This window comes from Rhea pennata, chromosome 19 (genome assembly GCF_028389875.1).
Source record: "Rhea pennata isolate bPtePen1 chromosome 19, bPtePen1.pri, whole genome shotgun sequence".
NCBI lineage: Eukaryota > Metazoa > Chordata > Aves > Rheiformes > Rheidae > Rhea > Rhea pennata.
The window spans coordinates 7,802,828-7,824,326 of NC_084681.1; the positions used below are offsets into that span (position 1 = coordinate 7,802,828).

Genomic DNA, 21,499 nt, shown 5'->3' on the forward strand with positions numbered 1-21,499 from the left:
TGATTACAAGCTTTTCATCTCCATTTAATAAAAAGGAATACAATAACTTTTACATTTTATCTGGTCTTCTAGGGCTGGTTCTCTTGACTCACTAGGCAAACCCACAGGCAGTTTCTCCATCTGCAGATATGTCATTTAAAAGGGATTATGCCAGTAGCAGGGATCATGCTGTTCCTGTTCTGTAGCTGTGCATTAGAAGTGGATGAAAACTGATTTAATTTCAAACTCTGATTTTCTTCAGATCTGTCAGTACAGATCCTTTGGCTTCAGTGAAGCTGCTGGGTGCAACTGAAGGGAGGATCTAGCATACAGCACTCGAGCTATCAGCAGCGCATGAATAATCCAGATAAAATGCCATTTTAATGCCAATAGCAGTGGTAAAAGCGTAAGAACAAAGCCAAGAGAAGTAATTTTTCCACTCACGTGTGAAACAGCATGCCTTCCACCCACCGCTTCTGGCTGGCTTGGCTCTAGGGAAGACCGCATCCACCGCTGGCTCAAACACGTTCCGGGCACTGCAGCTGGTAGAGGCTGAGGCCAAACCAGGACCACCAGGCCACCTAGTCGCATGGCTGGCATATCACGGCCTGCAGGAACAGTACGGCCAGATGTCCAAGGCTGACCAGGAGGTCCTCCTCTCCCCAGGATACTCTAACGAATATTGCCTTGTCAGCCCTCTGCCAACTGGTTTAGTTAAGGTATAAGGCGAGTTTGGCTAACTCATGCCATCTCATCAAGAGACAAAATTTCCCCTTTGGGGTGGAAGTCATTAGCAGACTGTATAGTATTTCTATCTTGAATTTGTCTGATTTTATCCTTCAGACAGGCTCCCATTGTGCTTTTTTTTTTTTTCCCTCCAAGATTAAAGTGCTCTCTGCTATCTGGGAAAGTACTTACAGTGTAATTAAGTCATCCAGGCCTTCATTTGATAAGGACAAAACAGATCGAGTTCTCACATTCCTTCCCTTCAAGGCATTTCCCAAGCCCTTCCACATGCCTTCTAAATTTTCAATAGCCTTTTAAAAACCTTGATACTAAAGCTGTATGAGTAATTTTAGCTTATGTGGTCTCACCATTGCCCTCAGCAGGAACCACCTCCGAGCCCTCACTCCCTTCTCTCTTTTTGCCTGCATGTCCAAAGCTCACATTATCCCATGTTAACCTGCTCTCAGACCTGGAGTCACTCTATTCCCTAGGCCATCCGGAGCACGTTGCTCAGCTTTTCAGTGGAAAAGTGTCTGGGAGCCACTTTGCCACTCAAAACAACTGCAACAACATCAAATCCTTCCCAGGAGCAGCAGCTTGTTTTATACTAGCAGTACAGAACCAAACATCACCTGCAGCAAGTTGAGTTGGACGGGAGGGCACCAGCTCCAGCCCTGTGCCACCGAGGCAGCCCCCAGCTCGCTCTCACCACTGCGCCCACCTCCAGCTGCAGGACTGCAGCGTGACCACACAGCCGGGCCCAGGCTCCCTGCGCCAGGCTGGGAGCACCAGCTTCACACGGGCCGGCTGTTTGCAGGCTCAAGTCCACTACACTCAACCTTTGGTTGAGCCTGTAAGGGGGTTAAGGTCTATCCTACTGTCATCCAAATCCTGCAGATCCCCCCCACACCTTCTATCACCTTTTCTCCTTCCCACGGGGCAGTCAGAAGCAGCGAGACAACCCTCCCCATCGTCTATACAGACACCTTTATTTCATCCACTCAGCACCAGTGCTGCACACTCCTACTATGAGCCCACTGCAGTTATCTGCTGCTGCATTTCACACTAATAACAGAAGGGTTTTACATCCAGGGTTACCTTTGTGTTGGTTGGTACAAGAGGGCTTTAACCTCGACTGTTCCTTCCCCATGCTATCTCCTGTACACAGCAGAGCTTGCTAGCAGGCATTTTGGAGTCAGCTCAGAGACAGGCATAGATTCAATCTCATTTTAGGAGTGCACTAGGGAAAGAGTAGTCTCTTTAGATGCATTAGGATAAAGTTACACCTAGCTCAAGTTGATGCAGTGCAGCCAATTTGGCTGGAACAGCTTCTTCCTTAAATCTATCCGTTCCTATAGCTATTGACAGCTCTCAGCAACAGCTAGAACTCTTGGGAGGAGGAAAATGAGGCTTTCAGTGGGAAGAAAGACTTCCATTCACTTCAGTGGTATTGCCCTTTATTATTTCTAAGACCTGTTCAGAGCACTCCTGCACAAGATTTACACTCTCCCGCAAAGTTCATTCCAGCACATCTCTTAGCTTTTAAAGTCACATAGGTGGACATGAGACAGTTGATGAACACTACTCCTCAGTGCTCCCAACTAAGTGGTGTTAGTTCAGCTACACATTGACATGACCTACTCCAAAACTGCATCTGAGGTAGAGCACAACACAGGTGTCCTGAGGTTCACATCAAGGGGTGCAGTCCGTACACCAAACTGTGCTTCCTGATGCACATACACCAGGCAGCAGCTGCCACGGGAGCCAAACAAAACACTCAAAGGATCAAATAAGGCTGCATAGGGTCCATTTCCATCACGTCATCTATTTCCCATTATAGATGATGCACAATGAAGTCTCTTCACTCTGATAAAGACAAGAATATAGATACCTTTCCCTTCTGCAAGACATCTACACCTTTCATGGTAAAGTCTCAGTCCTCATGTTCAAGGGAAGCTGAAGCACCCCAGCTTGAGAGGTCTGCTGTGTTTGCTGGGCTGCAATAACTGTTTGGGAACAAGTGCTGTTACTGCAGTCCCCCAAGATGGAGGTGCTGGTCAACTGCTATTGTAAAGCTCAACACCACCAAGATGACCAAGAGCAGCAGGAGGACAAACTGACCAGCGCAGTAGCCAGAAACTCCCCTGACAGCCTCCACTCCTAGGCAAGCACACGTGGCACACAACAGCAAGTAAAAGTGTGAAAACGTGGTGTTGCATCAAGAGCAGAGGCATCAGACAAAGCTGCCAACAGCCAATGACACAAAGAAAGGGCAAGGAGGACACCATTCGACTGACGACTAGTGTGAAGCCTCATAGCATCTGCCTCCTCAGGGCTGAGCACGTCAGGCTCTCGGACCCATCCCATGGGCTCTCTGCCAGCAGACATGGGCTAGCTTGCAGAAGCAGCCCTATTTTCAAATAGCCCAAGGCATAATCACAACCAACACTACTTCCTGCTCCTCTCCCGTGCTGCCTGCTTTGTGCCAGATGCTGGCTGCAGACTTATCCCTTCCCTTCCCCTACCCCATCTGGTAACCTTGTCTGCAACTTGCTTCCCACAAGCAAAAAAAGAAAGGAAGCGACATCTTTTAGCTACGCTAACAGAGCAAACAAACAAACAAAAAAAAAACACCAGAAAACCACCAAACAAACAAAACACACCATCAACAGACTGTCCTACTATAATTGAGGTTGTGGCTCCACGAGTCACCATCAATGCCCTCTAGAGAGGGCCTATGTGTTCACGGGCCTGATCCATTTGTTGGAGCTGTTACAGTATCTTCAATTATTCTAACCCTCCTTCCGTAGTGCTGTAATAAAACACAAGAGCCCAGAAGAGCACACTTTGATTAGCTGGAGTACTAACATTGCAAAGACCTGCCTCAAAATGCAGGCAGCAACACAGAAGAGAAGAGTTCAACAGTCTCAGGAGTTGCCAATTCAGGTACCGAGCAATTGTTTTTCGCTCTTCTTCAGCACCTTAATTGCCTGCTGCTTCGAGATCCAGGGTGCTTATGGACCCAGCCTCAGAAACAGCACTGCAAGAAATGTTAATCCGATTTGATTTTTAATGCCTGGAGTGCCCAGAACAGGTAAAGAACAGCCTAGAGCAAGTTTACAAGCTAATGAAACACTGAAGAATAGACCCTTGATCTCCTAGTTCCTTGTCTTCAACAGAAATACTTCCTCCTTCCCAGGCCCCATCACCAGTTGCTGAAAGACATCCTTGAGTCCTGACTCACGCTCGAGTTCTCTGACCGAAAGGCACGTCCCCACCAGAGAGCTCCGCTCCTGGGAAGCTCAGCAACAAGCAGCAGGTTCGAGTGCTTCTCCAGACCAATGCACAGGGAAGACACTTCAAAGTACCTAGTAAGAGCAAACAGACTGCGGAGAAGCTAAAGTTTGAGCAAGGTGCATAATCTAACCCAAAACACCAAGGCATCTTTACTCCAGGGCCAGCATCCCAGAGTAAACTTCACTCTGCTCAAGCAAATCATGAGCAGAATGCCAAGGCAAATGGTAGAAATAAGAGCTCTAGTCATTTCCTACAGGCAGGGATAATTCAGCATTTCTCCCACCCCAGTAGACTGCATCAATGAGGTAAGAAAGATGCCTGACTGTTTTAATCAGTCTTGCTGGATTTTGTTCATGGCTACTTGGCTCATCACAGACACTTAGCAATATGCAAGCTGCAGGTTCAGGTTCAGGTCATACCCTTCCACCAAATCACTACATGGGGCCTCAGCAAGCTTATTCTATGCAAGGCAGTACAGTGATACTTTATCAGGTTTTTCTGCCTCAGAGCAGAGCTCAAACAGTCAGGCTGCAGCCTATGGATGGTCGGACTGAGAAGATCTCTACAACAAAAATCACTAGAAAAACGAAAGCAAAATTTAGGCTTTTCTGTTTCCCCAATTATCAGAAGATAACAGTAGGCAATAGTGAATCACTGCACACACTGGTTATTTGGAAGTACTAGTCAGTTAATGTCCAAAGTCAAGTTCTCGAAAATATTAGCTTTGTCTTAGGTGTTGTCTTTATGCCTCTGGAGTCCAGCTTGGACACATGACAACAGAAGTTTAGCCCAGGAGGGCTCCTCCAAGATCTCCTTGCTGGCCGTAAGACTCTTCCTAGTGTTCTGTGATAAACAAAAGCTGTATGAAAGGCCAACGCCCACAGCTGTAACATGCTCCCAAAGGCATCAAAAGCATCTACAACTGGAAGGAATTTGGCAAAGAGCCCAGGTGAGCCTAGCACACAGACTAGTTCCACACCCCACAGGTAAACTATAACATCTGACATTGTTATCTGCTTTCTATATGAAATAAAGTACTCCAAGGTATATTTAAGATCTGTCAAGTCCTGTTTAAAGGGACTGCCAAGCCTTTCCTTCACATATCCTACCATAAGCAATTTAAGTTGTCTACATGATGCTCTAAAACCTAGGAGTTAATTATGTTTTTTTTTTAGGGGAAGATATCTCAAGTATAGCAATTAGACAGTTCTACACTGAGCTCTTGCTAACCCATAATAACCAAGTTGTTGCACAGCGACGATATGAACACAGCTTAAGAGTTAAGCGCTTGTGACAACACCATACATAATCACAACACATGCAAGAATTCAAGTAGCTGTCTGTTTACAGAGCTTACAGCATCCGTTTCTGCCTCCAGTGACGCAGAGCACCTGAGCCCCAAACCCCGCGGCAGCAGGATGCGCTCCACAGGTCGTGACAAAGCTGAAGCTGACGGGGCAGCTACTCATCTCAGACATCCTGGCTTCCAACCATCACCAGTTTATCAGAGTATAGATAAAGTCTGAACCACAAACAGCTGAAGCACAGCTGGGTTTCGCAGAGTTACTACAATAACTTCAAACACTGTCCCAGGTGTTGCAGGATTTGTTAAACAACAGGATTAAAGGGGGCAGCTCTACCTGGCAGCACAGCTCAGCTCAGCTCGGGTAGACAGCAGGCAGCCTGCCACTTGCACCTGGGTCTGCCTTGCACATGACACACAACCAGAAAGCAATCCCAACTCCACGCTTCGCACTATCTTCTCCAGAAAGTGCATTTGCCCTACTTACACAAAGTTCATCTAAGAGTTAACTGCAGGTGATCTGTGATTACAGGGACCACACAAACATGACTTAGATACAGCAGGGGGGAGAGGCTGCAAAGGGATCAAAAGCTGCCAGCCCTGGGGCATCTCTACCCCAGCTCGCAGGGAGCATCCAGACTGCTCTCACCAGAAAGCAGCAGCAGAGCTGGCAGCTGCTTGGAGGCAGCGTCCATCCTACACCTTCAGCCTCAAGAGCCCTTTTACAATTTGTATTTTCAAAAAAAGAAAAAACAAAAAGCATTGCAGCTTACCTTCTCTGCAAGCATGCGGGGTCGACACACGCTCCCAGTACGTCCCACAGCACTGGCACATTCAGCATTTCATCTCTTCAGACAAATTGGAGAAGCTTTTCCAGGAGGCAAGGGGCAGCCCTGGTGGAGCAGCCCTGGCTCCCCCAGCCCCTCGCTGGAGGGTTCACCGAGGCAGCGAGCTGGGGCCCTGGTGCTACAGGCCTTGGCTCTCCCTCCCTGGCCATGTGCCCAGCTGCATCACAGCCCAAAGCCCTCCCCAGAGCAACCCCTTGCTTAAAGCCCTCTTTTTTTCACTGCAGAGTTGTCTCTTCACAGCAGCCAAACCCCTTCACCCACCGCTTTTAGTTCAAAGAAGAACTTTTTAAGTTCTTCCATCTTTCCACAATGCTGCTGCAAAGAGCTTTGAAATGCTGCAGGAGCACAATCCAGCACGGTCCCTGCAAGCTGGTTTCCAGTTTTCCACCACACGCAGCTCCTCAACAGAGCATTTGCTAATGTCCCATGCAAGATAACAGAGAAAAAAAAAAAAAAACAAACCAAGCCCAAACTCAAGAAGAAAACCTGCACCACAGCCACAGCTTTGAAATAGCTGTATGAATGCTTCTTATCAAAAAACCAAACTTGGAAGCAGATAAATGTCTAATAAGAAGGAAGAAAAGAGACCCCCTCAAGCTCTAACTTCACCCTCCATTTGTAAGCAACAAGAAGCAAGCTCAGCCCCAGAGGGTCCACCTACACCCAGCTGCAGATACTTGGTCAATTAGGGGATCGTCAAGAGGCTCCAGCTGGGGAATAGCAGGACTCCTGAAGGGACAAGGCCATGCTGGTACCTCTGTGAGGAACAGGACCTCCTGTGACAGCTACAAATCTTAGTATGAGCAGAAACGTACATTGAAATTAATCTTGACATTTCTAGGTCTTGCAATCACAGCAGGTGACAAAAGCAAATTCTGGATCAGAGTCTTTCCTGCAGCAATTTAAACATATCTATTTTAAGGGAAGACTGAGTTAAACAAAGGGGTGACAGCCTGTAAGTTGAAAGCAGCAGTATGTGGCGTCCTGGGATTATGTTAAAATCGGGCAGGCAGAACACCCTCCAAAATATGTATTTTTAGTAAGTCAGAGAGGGAAAGTGCTGCTGCTTTCCAAAATCTCTGCATTCAGTCTCTGGCTTCGCTCCTTTACGTTGAAATGATTAAACCAAGGCTCCTGATGGGCTGCAGCCAGGCTGCGGGTGGCTTGGGGGGGGGGGGGCATGCACCCAAGACCCTCACTCAATGGGTGCTGCACAGGAACCCCCCTCGCTCGTGGTAAGCGGGCCAGTGGATGCGCTGGGCACTCCGCCGAGCTGGCGCCCCCCTGCCGCAAGCCCTCCTCCGCCGTGACCTGCACGGGTACTACGGACCAGCAACGCTGAGCAAAATCCCTTCACCTTCCTGAAGGAGGTGTACGGGTCAGTTCATCGAGGAAGAAATAACAAGACAGGAAGTCAAAATCAAGCCATTCAGTGGAAAATACAGAGGAATAGGTTTTGCATTCATTTCTCTATACTGGCATTTTGTCAGAGTTTCTATTACGGAGAAACTGCAGGGGGGACCAGGGACTTGCAGGGGAAAGCTGTCACGTTCTTACTCGTGGGTAACTAACTCTTACGAGCTATCGCGCAGTAGTAAGCCACAGGCTCGAGGTGAAACTTGAACCTCCGGTGCATCCCCCTGCCAGGCTGGTTCACACCCCCCTCGGCAGCAAACACAGCTCCGTGAGCAGACACGACTCCGCGGCACAGCGAGGTTTCTAGTTTCACAGCCCGGCTGCGCGCTCAGCAAAACCCCGGTGCAGCGGCGTGCAGCAGGCCTCCGCTCGCGGGCAAGTCAGAAGAAATAGTGACACCTGCTGAAGAGAGGAACCACTTTCCTGCGGCACCAGAGCTTGTTCTCAGCGGGCCGGAGCTCAGGAAGTGCCCAGGTTTGCCCTGGCTCCGGGGTGAACCAGGCACAGCTGCGGCTGGTGGCGTCACCAGCTCGGAGACGGTCGACGAGCTCAGCAGATCTTTCTGTTGGCAGCTTCGAAACAAACCCACGGGGAAGGCTTGAGACTTTAGCAGCTGGGCACAGTTTCAGTCTGTCTGCCTTTGCCCCCTTTGCCTGAACTCACGGTGCTAGCCCGCCTGCGTGCGGGGTGCGCTGAGGCCCGGCTGCGTTAGGAGCGGGGCCAGCTGATCGCTTTTGAACCGACACCCTCTCCGCAGGCTGTCGAAAGCCCTTCAAGAACAACCCGCCGCGGGCAGGCTTGGCGCTGTACGGAGGTGGCTTCCTTAAACCGCGTTTCCAGCCCGGCTGGCGCACCTGACTGCACGCGACTGCTAAAGCCCCAGGAATCAAGCTCAGCGCTGGGCGCGCGGACGTCGCTGCCGAAAGCCCGGGGCTGAGCCTGCGCGGCGCGAAGCCGGCTGGCGGGCAAGGCCCTCCGAGAGCCTCCGCTCAAGGCCGTCGGCAGCGGGGCCGCGACGGGGCGTGAGCGGGCAGCGCCGGCGCCGCCGGGCCCCGCGGTGCGAGCCCGCGTCCCGCGTGGTTTTCGATCCGACATCGACGGCGCTCGCGCGTCCTGCGCGGGCGGGACGCGGGGCCCCCGCCGTGCGCTGCAGCACTCGGCCCCGCCGCAGCGCCCCGCTCCCCGGCCCTGCGGCGCCCGCCGCCGCGCCGGCTCCAGCCGGTCCGCTCCGGCTCGGTCCGGCCCCGTGCGGTGCGAGCGCGCCGCGCAGTCCGCCAGCGCGGCAGGGGGCGCGCGAGCGCTCGCCGCGCGCGGCCGGCGCTAGGACCCCGCGGGGCCGCGGCGGAAGGGGCAGCCGGTGGCGCGCGCCCATGGAGCCGGGCGGCTCGCGCCGCCTCAGGTACGGGGGGCCGCGAGGGCGGGACGGGCCTTAAAGGCGCAGCGCGCGCCGGCCCCCCGACGGGGCGGGCTGGGGGTCCGGCGCCTGGGGGGGGGGCGCCCGGGGCCGGACCCCGGGGGAGGCGGCAGGGGGGGCACCGGCCTCACCGTGCCGCCCCGCAGCGCGGCGGAGCTGCTGGCTGCCCGCGCCCGCACGGCCGCGCCGCGCCCGCACGGCCAGAAGGACTTCGCCCCCGACGGCTCGGAGGAGCAGGCGGAGAAGCTGCGGCGGTGCCGGGAGGAGCAGTGGCGGCTGCTGTGCGAGGAGCGCGTGGAGCGGCTGTGAGTGGCGCGGCGGCGGTGCGGGGCGGCGGCGGTGCGGGGCGGCGGGCGCAGCTCGCTGTGCCGAGAGACTGAGAGCGGCGGGGAACCGCCGCCGCGGCGCCTCCCCGCTCCCCCCTCCCGCTAAGCCGGTGGCTGCGGGGCGGGAGCGCGGGGAGCCCCTCGCGGGTGCTGGGCGCTCCCGGTGCGCTCGGGGCCTCGCACAGGTTCGGGTTGGCTCCGGTCCAGCCGCGCTGCCGGTCTCGGGGGGGTTATCGGGTCCCGGGAGACGTTCGCACGTTGCCTCTCAGTGCACGCTTTTCCTCCGTTTTGCCCGTTTTTTTTTCCCCCCCCGCTAATAACTGCTTTCTCTGTCCACACTGCTCAGTAGCGATAAAAACATTCGCACGTCGCGCAGACTCCCGCTGCAGGGGCCGTTAGGACGCCGCTTTGGGAACAGGGACCTCCAGCAGGCAGGACAGACAGGCTGGACTGTCGCCTTCCTCTGATCACTAGTGGATTTGTTTGAGTACGTCCGTAACTGCACGTTTGGAGCAGCACTGGGAATTGTGGTGCTGACCAAGGATTTGGAGCAATCCCGCAGCAGACCCCACCGGTCTCTCCTGTTTCTTTGACCCAGCCACCAAAAATGCACATCTACCTTCTTGCAAAGTCGCCCTGTGTTTGCTCTGTGCTAGCAAATTCTCCCTACGAGAGCCTGTGCTTTGCTTTGTGGGCGGGATACAGCAGTTTGAGACTGTCCTGGGAGCATCTGAACAATTTTGTACAATATATCGTTAGGACCACGCGTCTCCAGCAGGCCTCTGTGTCTGTGGGCAGATATTTGTGGTGCTGGTTTAAGACACTGTTAACTAGTTGATGATGATAAAATCTTCAGCAAATCCTGCCAGATCTGGAGGATGAGGATTTTCTGAGGCCTTACCCTGTAAAATTCCAGCTGGAGGTTTGCTGCCTTTTGACACCTTCCTGAGCTTGTTGCATTGCTAGCACAGGGGATGGTTGTGTTACTGGTAATAACAAGGAAATCTTTAACCTTTTCAGGGGCAACCTGGTGAAAGCTGAGTGGAAGCCAGGACGGGGCATCGTGGAGCTGCAGTCCCCTGCGGTGAGTCTGGTGCAGGATGTCCTCAATACCCTTGTCTCCTGCTGCTGATTGCAGACTCCTTAATCTGCTCCTTAAATAGGAGAGAGCCTGGCTGTCAGCAAGGAATGTCCAAAGCCCATCGTGAATTTGTGCTTTTGTTCCAGGGGAAGTTCTGGCACACCATGGGGTTCACAGAGCATGGCAAACAGTGTCTGCTGCCTGAGGAAGCCCTGTACCTGCTGGAGTGTGTAAGAAGGATGCGTGTGCACGGACGGGGGCCTTGGGGCCTCCCTGAGTAACTGAAGGGGCTGTGGTAGATGAACATTTTTAGACTGAAGTCCGGAATCACTTGACAGATGTTGGTTGCTCCTGCAATTTCAGCAGCTGATAAACACCTGGTTCTCAAGGGGTTGTCTCTTTTAGCCTGGCTGCCGATGGAACTGTTTCTCTACAGGCTCATTTGTAGTACTTTAAAGTGCTCTTTTGTGCTGTTGACCCTGGATGTTAGTTAGATCTGTGGCCAGTTTACCCAGCTGGCGTCAAGTTAAACCTACTCCTATGTCATCACGACAACAGAGTCTAGGAGGGTGTTTGGATGACTTGAATTTGTTTACAATAACAGTAGAAAGTCAGCACTTTTATCAGACTGAAGAGGTGTAAGGAATGTACTTGCCAAGCTTCCTGCTGAGATTTTTCTCCCTGCCTGCTAAGGGTGATAAAACACAGGTATTTATATATCACTTACTTGTTTACCCAAATCTGTGTACTGGGCCTTGGACTTCCACAATGTTTTGAGAATTTCTGAAAACCAGATCAAACCACTATTTTCGCATCCAGTGCAGGGGTTTATTGGAAAAGATTTGACACCAAGAAATCTTTTTCCTCAGATATGGTATACTGGTAATTACGACATATGACACTGGACAGTGCCTGCTCTGTTATAAGTTGATTTTTCTCCCTTATCCAATGTAATACTTCTCTAAGCTGACAGGAATTAGTAAAGCTACTGTGGCTGAGAGGCAAACGAGACCAAGTTGTTCCTCAGTGTTCCTCTGCTTGGACAAATGCTGTTTAGGGCTGAAGTTAGTTTTCTTGGCCGTGAAGTGGTTTATGTCTCGCTGCAGACAGCTGTCATCAGCTGAATAGGTGCACCAAAGTAAAGGGGAGCTTGTTTTCCCTCAGCAAAATTTAATCAGATTACAAGCAGCTGGTACCTTTCCCTAAGTCCTCCTTGCAAAGGCAGGGCTTTTTGCCTCTGGTAGTTTGACTAGCAATAGATAATAAACAAATTGACTTGAAAATAAAACTGTTTCCTCGGTTGCCAAGTACAGAATCACTCCCCAGAAGCAGAGAAGAGCAGTTGGATGCCTTTGGCCCATCCCATGGGAGAGGTGTGGTCCTAAGGCTTTGTTATTTTGTGTGTGTTTTATGAGTAAACATGGGCTTAAAAAAAGTAAAAGGAAAGAGAGGCGTAGCCTAAAACTGTCTCCGGGAGGTTAGCTGTTACTGCCTGGGGGGAACCTGCCCTCGGATCGCTTACGCTGCAGGAAGTGTTTCTGAGGAGCCAGCCTAAATGCTGTCATCAGTTCTGTTGCTCCAGCTCTCTGTTATGCTAATGTTAAATTTTTCTGTATCTGCTGTGTCCTGAGTCATAGAAATCATCAAAGTTAAAGAAAGTGATCTCTCAGAGCGATGATAAAATAATCATCCAAACAGATCTAGGGGTACAGCTGAGGGGGCAGTGGCAAGGCAGGAGCTAACAGCTGTGGGTGGGAACGTTTTTCAGGGTTTTACAGCTAAAACCAGGGTGTCAGAGTGAACGCTTTTTACTGACTTTTCTGCTAAAACCACAATATCAAGAACTCTGCATGTGAGGGGGCGATAGGCATGGGTATCATGTGCTGATACCAGCTGTCAGGGCCAATGGGAAGGAACTGGGGTGCGCTTGTGTACGCTGGTTCCCTAAACACCATGCTTTTGCCCTTCAGGGCTCTGTTCAGCTCTTTTACAGAGATCTGCCCTTGTCAATCCAGGAAGCCTATGAGATCCTGCTGTCCCAGGAGGCAATGAGCCTGCCGCACTACCAGGTGTGTGGGGAGCTCCCACGGGAGGGTGACGGCCCAGCCACTGCCTCGTGCCCCGTTCCAGTGGCTGAGGGCAGGGTAGGACAGTAAAACTCAGAATGACTCTGCTTCCCTCCCATTCTCGGTAACCTTCTTTTGTAAGATCGGTTCGTGTTTCCTCACTGTTGTTTCTGGGCCCTAACCCTCGGGATTTCTCCTCTGCTGGTGCCACACCATGTTTATCCAGTTGCAGCAGCTGTGCTAAAGTAAACTGTTTGGTTTAGGGTAGTCTTTTAACCTTCTCACTTTTCTTTGCTCTAAGGTATTCAGCCACTTGAAGCAACTGGGTTATGTTGTACTGAGATTCAACCCCAGGTAACTGGCTTTTCTTTTCCATGCTGCTTTCTTCTTTTGGAAGACCCTCAGCACCTCTTTGCCCACTGTATGGCCCCAACAGAAGGGCAGAGAAGAGGACTGAGGAAACCTTGCATTTCACCTTTTGGGAGGATTAAAGGCTCAAAGTGGCCTTCCACCCTTGTTACTCCCTCTTGAGGCAGTGATCAGGAACATGAAATGGGGCATAACTTGAGGACCATCCTGGTTCTGCTTATGGATTTTCTGTGCCTAGAAAAAAGATTTTACTGCTGTACTCTGCGGGCTGAAGAGAAGGGCAGCTTTGCCACCCCATCCTGCCCTCAGCTCCTGTGTCACTGTCTTCCTGCAGCACTGTCCTGTCTCCCTACGAGAGGCAGCTGAACCTGGAGAGTCATTGCCAGAGCTCTGGGAAACACCATCGCAAAAGGAGGAGGAGTTCCAGCCCTCGGTGAGGATATGTCCCCTGATGTGCTCTCGTAGACTAACCCTTTGCCTTGCCCACGTAGAAAACTTGCCATGTGCTGCTTGTTTCAAAAGAGGAAACAGATACAATCCCAGTCTTGACCATTTGCCCCCTACAAGCTGCAGGAGTTCTGGAGCTGAAATCTGGCCATCCCACACCATGTCTTGTAGCTGAAAGGCTCCTGGAGGCAGTATCCAGGTGGTCAGAAGAGCAGGATCAATTCATAGCACAGCTGCTGTGATGAAGAGCTGCCTTCTGCCCATGCTCCTGAAGCCCTTTTCCATCCGCTCCCAGGCCTTAGCCCAGTGCTCTTCCTGAACTCTTTGCAAGTCAGCCCTTTTGTCACATCTGTAATTCATGTGGGGCTAACAGGGGCAAGCTGCCCTTGTGCTTCCCATCTGCAGTGATGAGATGCCAAAATATAAGGGGAGAGAAGTCAGTGCAGAAGAAACATGGCATTTTTTTTTGGAGAGAGAGTGTGGACACTGCAGTGCCCATCCTTCTGTTGTGCACCCCCCTGATGCTGCTGTCGTGCTAGGACTGTACCGCAGAGAGCGTAGTGGGGTCCTGGTCTTTGCACACAGCCTCTAGAAGCTGCCAAAATGCAAATAGGTGCTGGCATAACTATTAATTTTGCTAATAATTATGACAGTTTCCAGTAGGTGGCATCATCCTTTAAGAAACAGGGAGGGAGAGACTGAACTTCAGGTCTCCTCTTAACAAGTAAGTTGGTGCCCAAGGAGTTAGAGTGGAGTTTTAGGAGCTAGGAGATAAAAACTACTGGTTTAAGAGCTGTCCTGTCTTTTTGGGGAGCCAGGGATTGAAACTTAGACCTGTAAGAGGTGCTGGCAGGGTGGTTTCTGCCTAGTCTGTGCTCATTCCTGAGGCCTGTCCCATTCAGCTGGTGTCCGTCATGTTCACGTGGAAGCACTCAGAGCAGCGTATGGGCTGCGTGAAGGCTGCAGGGCTGGCTGGGAGCGCTATGGCAGGACTGTACACAAGTCAAGACTGGGATTTTCCCGGGTTTTGAAGCCAAGCCTTGTGCAGGGCTGCTGAGAGTTTATACTGCCTCCTGCACTTTGTGCTTGTCTTTAGCCTGCTTTGTTCCTTCTTGCTTTGTCATACGAGCAAACGCTCTCCTCGCAGCTGAGATGCTGCTGTCAAGGGTTTGCAGAGACCTATGCGGGGTCTTCTGCCACCCTTCCCATCCTTCCTTCAGAGTTGGCAGACTCCATCCTTCCAGGTAACGGGAAGGAGGCAGGATATAAAACTCCCACCACAAACTTCTCCCTCTTATGCTGCTGCTTCTTTGTTTAGATCACATGAGAAGAAGCATAAAGTATCTGAGGGCCTTCCAGAAGCTGAAGGGACCTCCGAAAAGGCTGGTGATGGCTGTGGAGATGCCAGCTACCTCCCTGTGGATGAGACCCCTTTGTTAGAGCAGCCAAAGGAGTCGGACGCTGGCAGTGAAGGAGAAGAGTCAGCTCCAGTTCGTCCCGATACAGGACAAGATACAGGCCGAGGAAGGGACTCTCCCAGCCCCTCCAGGATCCGGGCTGGAGATCACAGGGAGAGCAGCCCTGGCACCCGTGCGCCCCGCTGGGATTTTACCACCATTGTCTTGCCGAACCTGGCTCCAGACCAGCCATGCACATGGCTCCCCTCACCTGACAAGGAGCTCCTGCCGGAGAACGTGCCGGGGCGGGAAGTTGATGCTGCTTGCTGGTGCAGACGCATCAATCAGAAGCGGGAAAAGCTGTCACGAAAGGAAAGGGAGCAACGGGAGAGGGAGAGCAGGTACAAGAGCAGTGTCAATGCAGACAGGGAGGTGAGGTGCTGCTCCAACTGGCAGGAGTACAAAGTCCTCCTGAAGCAGAGGAGCCAGCGGAAGGTTTGGAGACGACCACCACATCTCTGGGACCAAGCTGTCACTCCACTTTTGCGGCCGGATGAAGCCACCTCATCAGGTACTGGCTCTGGGAGGAAGAAACATGTCAAGGATTCTTCCACTCCCTGAAATGACAGTACAGACTAGCAGTGGACAGAAAGATTGCCTTGTACAGCAGCAGAATGGATGATTTGGAGATGCTGAACATCAGTTCAGGGGGAGTGTTTCTTAATCAGGAAAAATCTCATCAGAAGGCTTTGGGCAAACGAAGAACAGAGGAGCCCAGCCACAGAGGAGGGAGAGGGAAGATGGCTTGTCCTATTGCCTTCTCGTGGCATTTTTTCTTTTCTCCCTCCCACTTTTTTTTTTTTCCCTATAGCCCATCTAAGTGCCAGGATAAGTATGGCTTTGGGAGGTCTTCTGATCTGTTCCTCATGTCATGCTATATTGCAGTCCTTCCTGCTAGGCTATTAGCCATGTGAAATCAAGGCAGGCGAGATGCAAAGCAACTACAGGGTGTTCTGGCCTGCGTGGTGGGAGGAGATGAGGAAACTGAGGTCTTTGAAGTAGCCAGTGGTGACTGTGATGCTGCCAGCCATTGTCGGAGGAGGAAGACTTGTGGGTGGTGGTGAAGTGCTTGGAGGGCCCTGGGAGGGCAATAGTTGGTCTGATCCTTTCTTGTTTCTTCTCCCTCCAGCTGCTGTCCTCCAGCAGATCAGTGTGCTGCAGCCCTCCCACATCCTGGATGGAGCCTCCCGGTTAGTACCCTGCCAGCCAGCTCACAGGGAGAGGGCATGTCTTGTGATGCTCCCTGCTTATGAGGTCTGTGCGATGCTCTCAGCATCAGAGTGAGGCACTGCCTGGTGTCCACGATGGCAAGAGAATCCAGTGCTGTGCTCCATGGCCCTCTCACACCTTTAGCAAAGGGGTGGTGTATGTATGAAGCACTGGGTCAGGGAGCCAAGGCATCCCAGACTGACTGTAACTTTGGGGGTCGCTCTCTTCTCCTGATGTTCCCTGTTTGCACACTGGCCAGGGAGTCTTGTCCAGAGGTTTGGTTGTGTTTCACCTCTGCCTCATCCCTGAAATGTGCTGCCATCCCTGCTGCACAGTGCTTTGCTCCTATATGTTTTTTGTTTGTGGTACTTCTTGCAAGGAATGCAGGGAGAGGGTGAGTATGGCAGATGTGGGGAAGGGGTGCGGTCTAGTCTGATGTGGGGGTGTGGAGGAAAGTCTGGGAAGTAATTAGAACAGTTACAGGGTCAATCATATGTCTGGGGAGTAAAACTTTTAAAAAGGCCTAGGTAAGATAGACTTCAAGAGCTTTCGCTCCCTCCTTCCTTTGCTGTATCTATACCCCACAACACATCAATCACATAAGCACGCTTGTGTGTTCTCCCTCCTGCAGGCTGCAGAAGGACACAGAGGGCATGACGATAGACTTCAATGTGTATCAAGCAGATGCCGTGGCCAAGTTTAAGAAGACGAACCCTGGAAAGCCGTATGTCAGGATGTGTGTACGGAGGTATCCATGGAGTGCTATGATCTCTGTTGAAATGTCCTCATTGCTGTTGTGGAAATGAAGTCCTAATGGTCTGTAAATGATCCGTGATCTTGTAGGCTTTACAGATCATCAGGGTGCCTGCCTTTAGGGTGGCCCTGCCCAGATGTTTCCTTTTCTTTCTGTTCCTCCTTTGTTGGAGTCTGTGGCTGATGATTCCGCCAGCCTTAGCGCTCAGCCCACACTGTTTGGTCATCTGGTTGCTGCCCATGTGAGTATTACTGGAGTTGGGATCAAGCAGCCACAGCTGTGTTTATGCAATGCCTGTGAAGCTCTCACGGAGCCTGGTTTTGCAGAGAGCCATTTGGTAGGTGAATCCTCAGCCAGTGCAGGTCCCTGTGGGTTTATGCAGAGATGTACCTGCCTAGAGGTGACTACAGGCTCAGGGCCATGGGTTTGGTATCTTGATTTTTGTCAGATGTAATTTTGAGTTGGGCAGAAGCAGAGCAGTTACCTGCTTTCTTGTCAAACCCTGAATCTGATACTTAAATTCCACAGGCAGGTGCAAAGTTCGGTTTCTGCCTTTTCTAACTTCGATATTCTAAAACAGTCTGTTCTCAACTCTTTGCAATTTCAGTAGAGACAGAGGAAGAAAAGTGGTAATACAGTTTTACAGAAGTCTGTGTTATGAGTGAATAGGATGATTCTTACTACACAAATATTTCCATTTAAGAGTGAGCAGACTCTGTAGACTTAAAGAGGTGAGATGTTGATCCCAACAACCTGAAGCTCTTCCTAGCTCAAAAGTATTTAGATTGGATTGGCAACTTGCCAATAGCCCTGTGAGAGGCATCTAATAGGCACAGCGTGGAGCAGTGTACAATTGCCCTTGTTTTCAGCAAAGGATTTGACAGCTCCTGGTTCCTGGCATGCAGTGTGCTCTCTCACTGCTGGCAGCCTCATGCTTTGATGAGAAGTGTGGGGAGGGTCGCTACCAGCTCCTGAGACCAGAAGGTGACCATGGTGATCACTGATTTTCAGGGAGGTCCAGCTATGTGAAGTTTGAGAGCGGCCTGGTTCGTTGCTGTGAATTGTCTAGCAATTGTTCTGTCCCTGGTAATCGAAACTTCCCAGGACACCTGGGTTTATGTATTCTTCTGTGCTTTGAGAACTATTTTTTTCCCTCTACAGCTTTGACGAGCAGATTCCGTCCCTCCGAGCTTTGAAGCAGGTCACGTATCAGAGTGGGGACGTCCCGGTGGTCTTTGCACTGGTGGACCACGGAGAAATTGCCTTTTATTCCCTAAAGGAATTCAAGCTGCCAGTTGATGTTAATCACTGAAGTTGCTGTCACATGCAGAAGTGATGGGGGGTGAAAGGGAGAGCTTTATTCAAGATTTGCTTTCTTTATTAATGGAATATTATGGAAAATAGAGCCTATGATAACTAACTTTTCGACTTGGTAGTCGACCACTGCAACTGGCTTCACTCAATATTGCAACCAGGCAGTGTGCACAGCTTAGCTGGGCAGTTTTGGGCTGGAATACGCACTGCTTCATTCTTGAAGCCACTGGTACTCCAGCTTTCTGATGTTATGGACTAGCCTTTCTTTGACTAGACCTGTCATCTTGCTGTCTTGAGGACCTTTAGAAAACACTTGGCTAGTGTCCCTCTTTTCATATGTTAAGAACCAATGTACTAGGCCAGTCTAAGCAGTTGGATACTCACTGAGGTCAGCCAGGGGCAGAATAAGCTGCTCAGATCAGTGATGGTGCCCTAAGCGCCTTTCGTTCAGCTGCACCAACAAACGCTGGATCAGATTCAGACATGAAAAAAAAGTCACAGCCACAGGAATCAAGTTTCTGGATACCTGAGAGCAGGAAACTCTGGGTTTTGTGCGCTATTTTGTCAACCTGAGGTCACAGAAAGCCCCAGAGCATTGCAGATGATACCGCAGCCTCGTGATGTGATGGCTGTCCCGAGAGGCTTTGGCCACACAGCATTATATCATATTCAAATTACAGTATCAGCACAGTGTGTCTGATTCTCTCACCAGGGCCATACTGCAGCCATTTCATCTGTTGACATCCCTTTTCCTGGCTGTGGTTCCTTGTCTTTTCTTTTGCAAGTGAGAGATCCTTCAGCAAAAAAAAACAAGCTACAGATTCCTCATGAGCCTTCCAGTCCTGTGGCTGTTGTGCTCTTAACTGAGGACCAGTATCCCATCCTTGCTCTCTAGGCCCTACCCTGGGAGCCTTCTGCCAGGATATCCAGGTACGAAACCTGCTTTAGCCTCTATGCAAAATTGCTAGTGAGAGGTGCCGGAAAGCCTGCTCGGTGGAGAGAAAGATGCCGAGCAGGGCTGTGGTCAGTGTCTAGCTTTCTTCAGAAACATAATACCAAGTGTTTTAGATGCATTTTTATTTGATAATTAATGTTTGAGTTTCTTTTGGGGGGGGGGGGAAGAGGCAAGGGCTAAAGAATAAAAAACCTTTTCCAGTAATGCAAGCTCCTGAGTGCTAACTTATTAACGTTTCTGGGGAGATTATGCAGGGGGAGAGGCTGTCTGGACCCCAGTGGCACTACCTGCCGAATGCTGCTCTTGGTCATACGACCAAGTGGCTACATAACCCCTTTCCTGCACCAGTTTGTGTTTGCATCTGGCCTTTCTGTCAACCATGCCTTAGCTCCCTAGGAGGGCAGCGTGAGTCAGCCAGGAGGAGCCCGGCCATCGTACAGTTCCTGTTGGCACGTGACACCTTGCCGCCTTCCTGGTGCGTGGACAGAAGTATCGTAGCCCAAGGTGGAAGCGCTTTGCTGCGAGCACTTTGCCGATTCCTGTTTTGTGCACACACCTGTATTATCAGGTGCTGGAAGTCAGCAGGACTCCACTGGGCTGAGCTCCTCTGACGTGCACCCTGCCTTTCCTCTTCCTCCCAGCCAGGGTTGTCGGCAGTTCTGGTTTGTTTCCTCACTGCTCTCCCGGACTGTTTTGCACATTAAAGTCAGTGGGAAGTGAGCGCCTAAGAACAGGCATAGCCAGAAGAGCTGCAGTCCGGCCTACAGGGCTCACGTTTGTCCTGGAATTAGGAAATCCTGTAGATTTCAATCGGACTCTTGTCTGCTTGTGCCCAGGTGGAACCGTATCGATGAACGAGAGCCACCCAGTGAGTTTCGCTGGGGCAGAGACTCCCTGATTCAGCACGAAACAATTAGAGTTTAATAACCCCTGCAGGGAGGATTGAGAAACTGGCTGCCTGGCTGAGCACCACGCCATCTGCCAGTGCCTTCACCAGCACGGGGCTGTGATGCAGACTGATACCGCTGCTTCATTTTGACCTGTGACGTAGAAAAAAATTAAAATTATTATTTTAATTTAATAATTTCACCTTTGAAGTTTGGCTGAAACACTGACCATTACTGAAAACTCGTCTGAGGTAGTTTCAAGTGCAGGGAGGGTGCAGTGCCGTTGCACCGTCGCGGGACGAGGAGCCCCTCGCACGGCGGGCGGCAGAGCGCGGCGCGGCGGGGGCTGGGCGCGGCGGCGCGGGCTCGGAGCGGCCCCGCCCGCGGCGGCCGCTCGGCGTGAATGGCGGGACGCGCGGCGGCGCCGCCGCTGCCTATAGGGCGGGGGCGGCCGCCGGGGGCGCGTCCTCATTGGCTCCGAAAGAGCGGAGTGCTGAATTATTCATGAGCGCGCCGGAGGGGCGGGGACGGCTGAAAGCGAGGGGAGACCCCGCCCCTGTGGGGGTGATTTGCATGCGGGGCCCCGCCCCCGCCCCGCCCCGCCCCGCCCGGAGGTGCCCAGGGAGGGGGCGGCGCCGCCGCCGCGCAGGCGAGGGGCAGCGGCGGCGGCGGGCGCGGAGCGAGGCCGGGGCGGCCCCGGCTCCAGGCCCCGCAGGTGAGCGCGGCTCGGCGGGGGGAGGCGGCGGCGGGCCGTGCCGTGCCGTGCCGTGCCCGGCGGGGGCCCGCCCGGTGTGTCCGCGCCCGCGGGGTCCGGCGCTGGTGCCCCCCCCCCCACGGCGGGGGTCGCGCCCGAAGCCCCCGCGCAGGTGCCCGCGGCGCCCGGGCCTCCTCCGGGCACCCGCCCGCGGGCGGCGGGGCGGCGGCGGGGGGCCCCGGCCGTAGCGCCCGCGTCCGGGCGCAGCTGGCTTTGGCTCGCCCCAAACGCCTGTTTTCTTTCTTTCTTTCCTTCTTTCTTTCTTTCTTTCCTTCCCCCCTTTTCCTTTATTTGTTTATTTTAATTTTAACCGAGTTCAGCTCGCCGCGGCCGGGGCGCGCCGCGTTCCCGGGCGGCTCTTACATCCTGGGATTTTCGCCCCGGCGGCCGCGGCGGCTCCGCCGCTTCCCAACTTCCTGCGCCGGCGCTGGGCGCTCGGGGCGGGCGGCGGCGGCGCGGCCCCCCCGGGCTCGGCTCGGCCCGGCCCGGCGCAGGAGCTGGGCGAGGCGCGCAGCGACTCGCTTCGGCGGCGTCTCGGGTGGCCGCGGCGCGGCGGGCGTCTCGCGTGTCCGTGTCCGGCTCGTGGGGCAGGTGAAGCCGCCGCGGGGGCTTTCTGCAGCGCGGTGGCACGAAGCCTTGCGCTGCTGCGAGCGCGGAGGTGGGAGGGGAGGGGAGCTCCGCTCGGGAAACGAAATGAGAAGTTGTAAGTCGGTTGTAAGGTGCCGCTCGAGCGGCGACGCGGCTCCCCGCGGCTCCCCGCAGCCCCCCGCAGCCGGCTGCTCTCCCCCCTGGAGCCGGCGAGCGGGCTGCCCGGCGGTGGTGCGGCGCGGCCAAGGCTTCTCCGTGCGGCCTGGCCCGCCGAGGGGGCAGAGATGCTCCGTGCGAGCTGTGCGCGCT

At 52.8% G+C, this 21,499-nt stretch overlaps 2 protein-coding genes across 5 annotated transcripts in view; both read left to right on the forward strand.

Moving 5' to 3' along the window:
- The first annotated feature begins 8,922 nt into the window (after positions 1–8,922).
- TSEN54 (tRNA splicing endonuclease subunit 54) lies at positions 8,923–18,112 on the forward strand. Of its 3 annotated transcripts, none has more exons than XM_062591962.1 (11): positions 8,923–8,968; positions 9,130–9,288; positions 10,330–10,393; positions 10,537–10,620; positions 12,361–12,459; positions 12,758–12,810; positions 13,160–13,258; positions 14,591–15,240; positions 15,859–15,919; positions 16,570–16,686; positions 17,854–18,112. In XM_062591962.1, the coding sequence occupies exons 1-11, from the start codon at positions 8,940–8,942 to the stop codon at positions 18,002–18,004; spliced, it is 1,566 nt and encodes a 521-aa protein (XP_062447946.1). In that variant the 5' UTR covers positions 8,923–8,939; the 3' UTR covers positions 18,005–18,112. The 3 variants fall into 3 exon arrangements, with proteins under 3 accessions (XP_062447946.1, XP_062447948.1, XP_062447947.1); XM_062591964.1 differs by lacking the exon at positions 8,923–8,968 and adding an exon at positions 9,659–9,796 and having other exon boundaries at positions 9,227–9,288; XM_062591963.1 differs by lacking the exon at positions 8,923–8,968 and adding an exon at positions 9,656–9,796 and having other exon boundaries at positions 9,243–9,288.
- A 2,374-nt stretch (positions 18,113–20,486) lies between these two features.
- Positions 20,487–21,499, forward strand: part of LLGL2 (LLGL scribble cell polarity complex component 2) — a 32,679-nt gene continuing 31,666 nt past the window's right edge. For both annotated transcript variants that reach the window (XM_062591918.1, XM_062591921.1), the window contains exon 1: positions 20,487–20,563. The gene's annotated coding sequence lies outside the window, so the exon portion shown is untranslated. The remainder of the gene's footprint in view (positions 20,564–21,499) is intronic.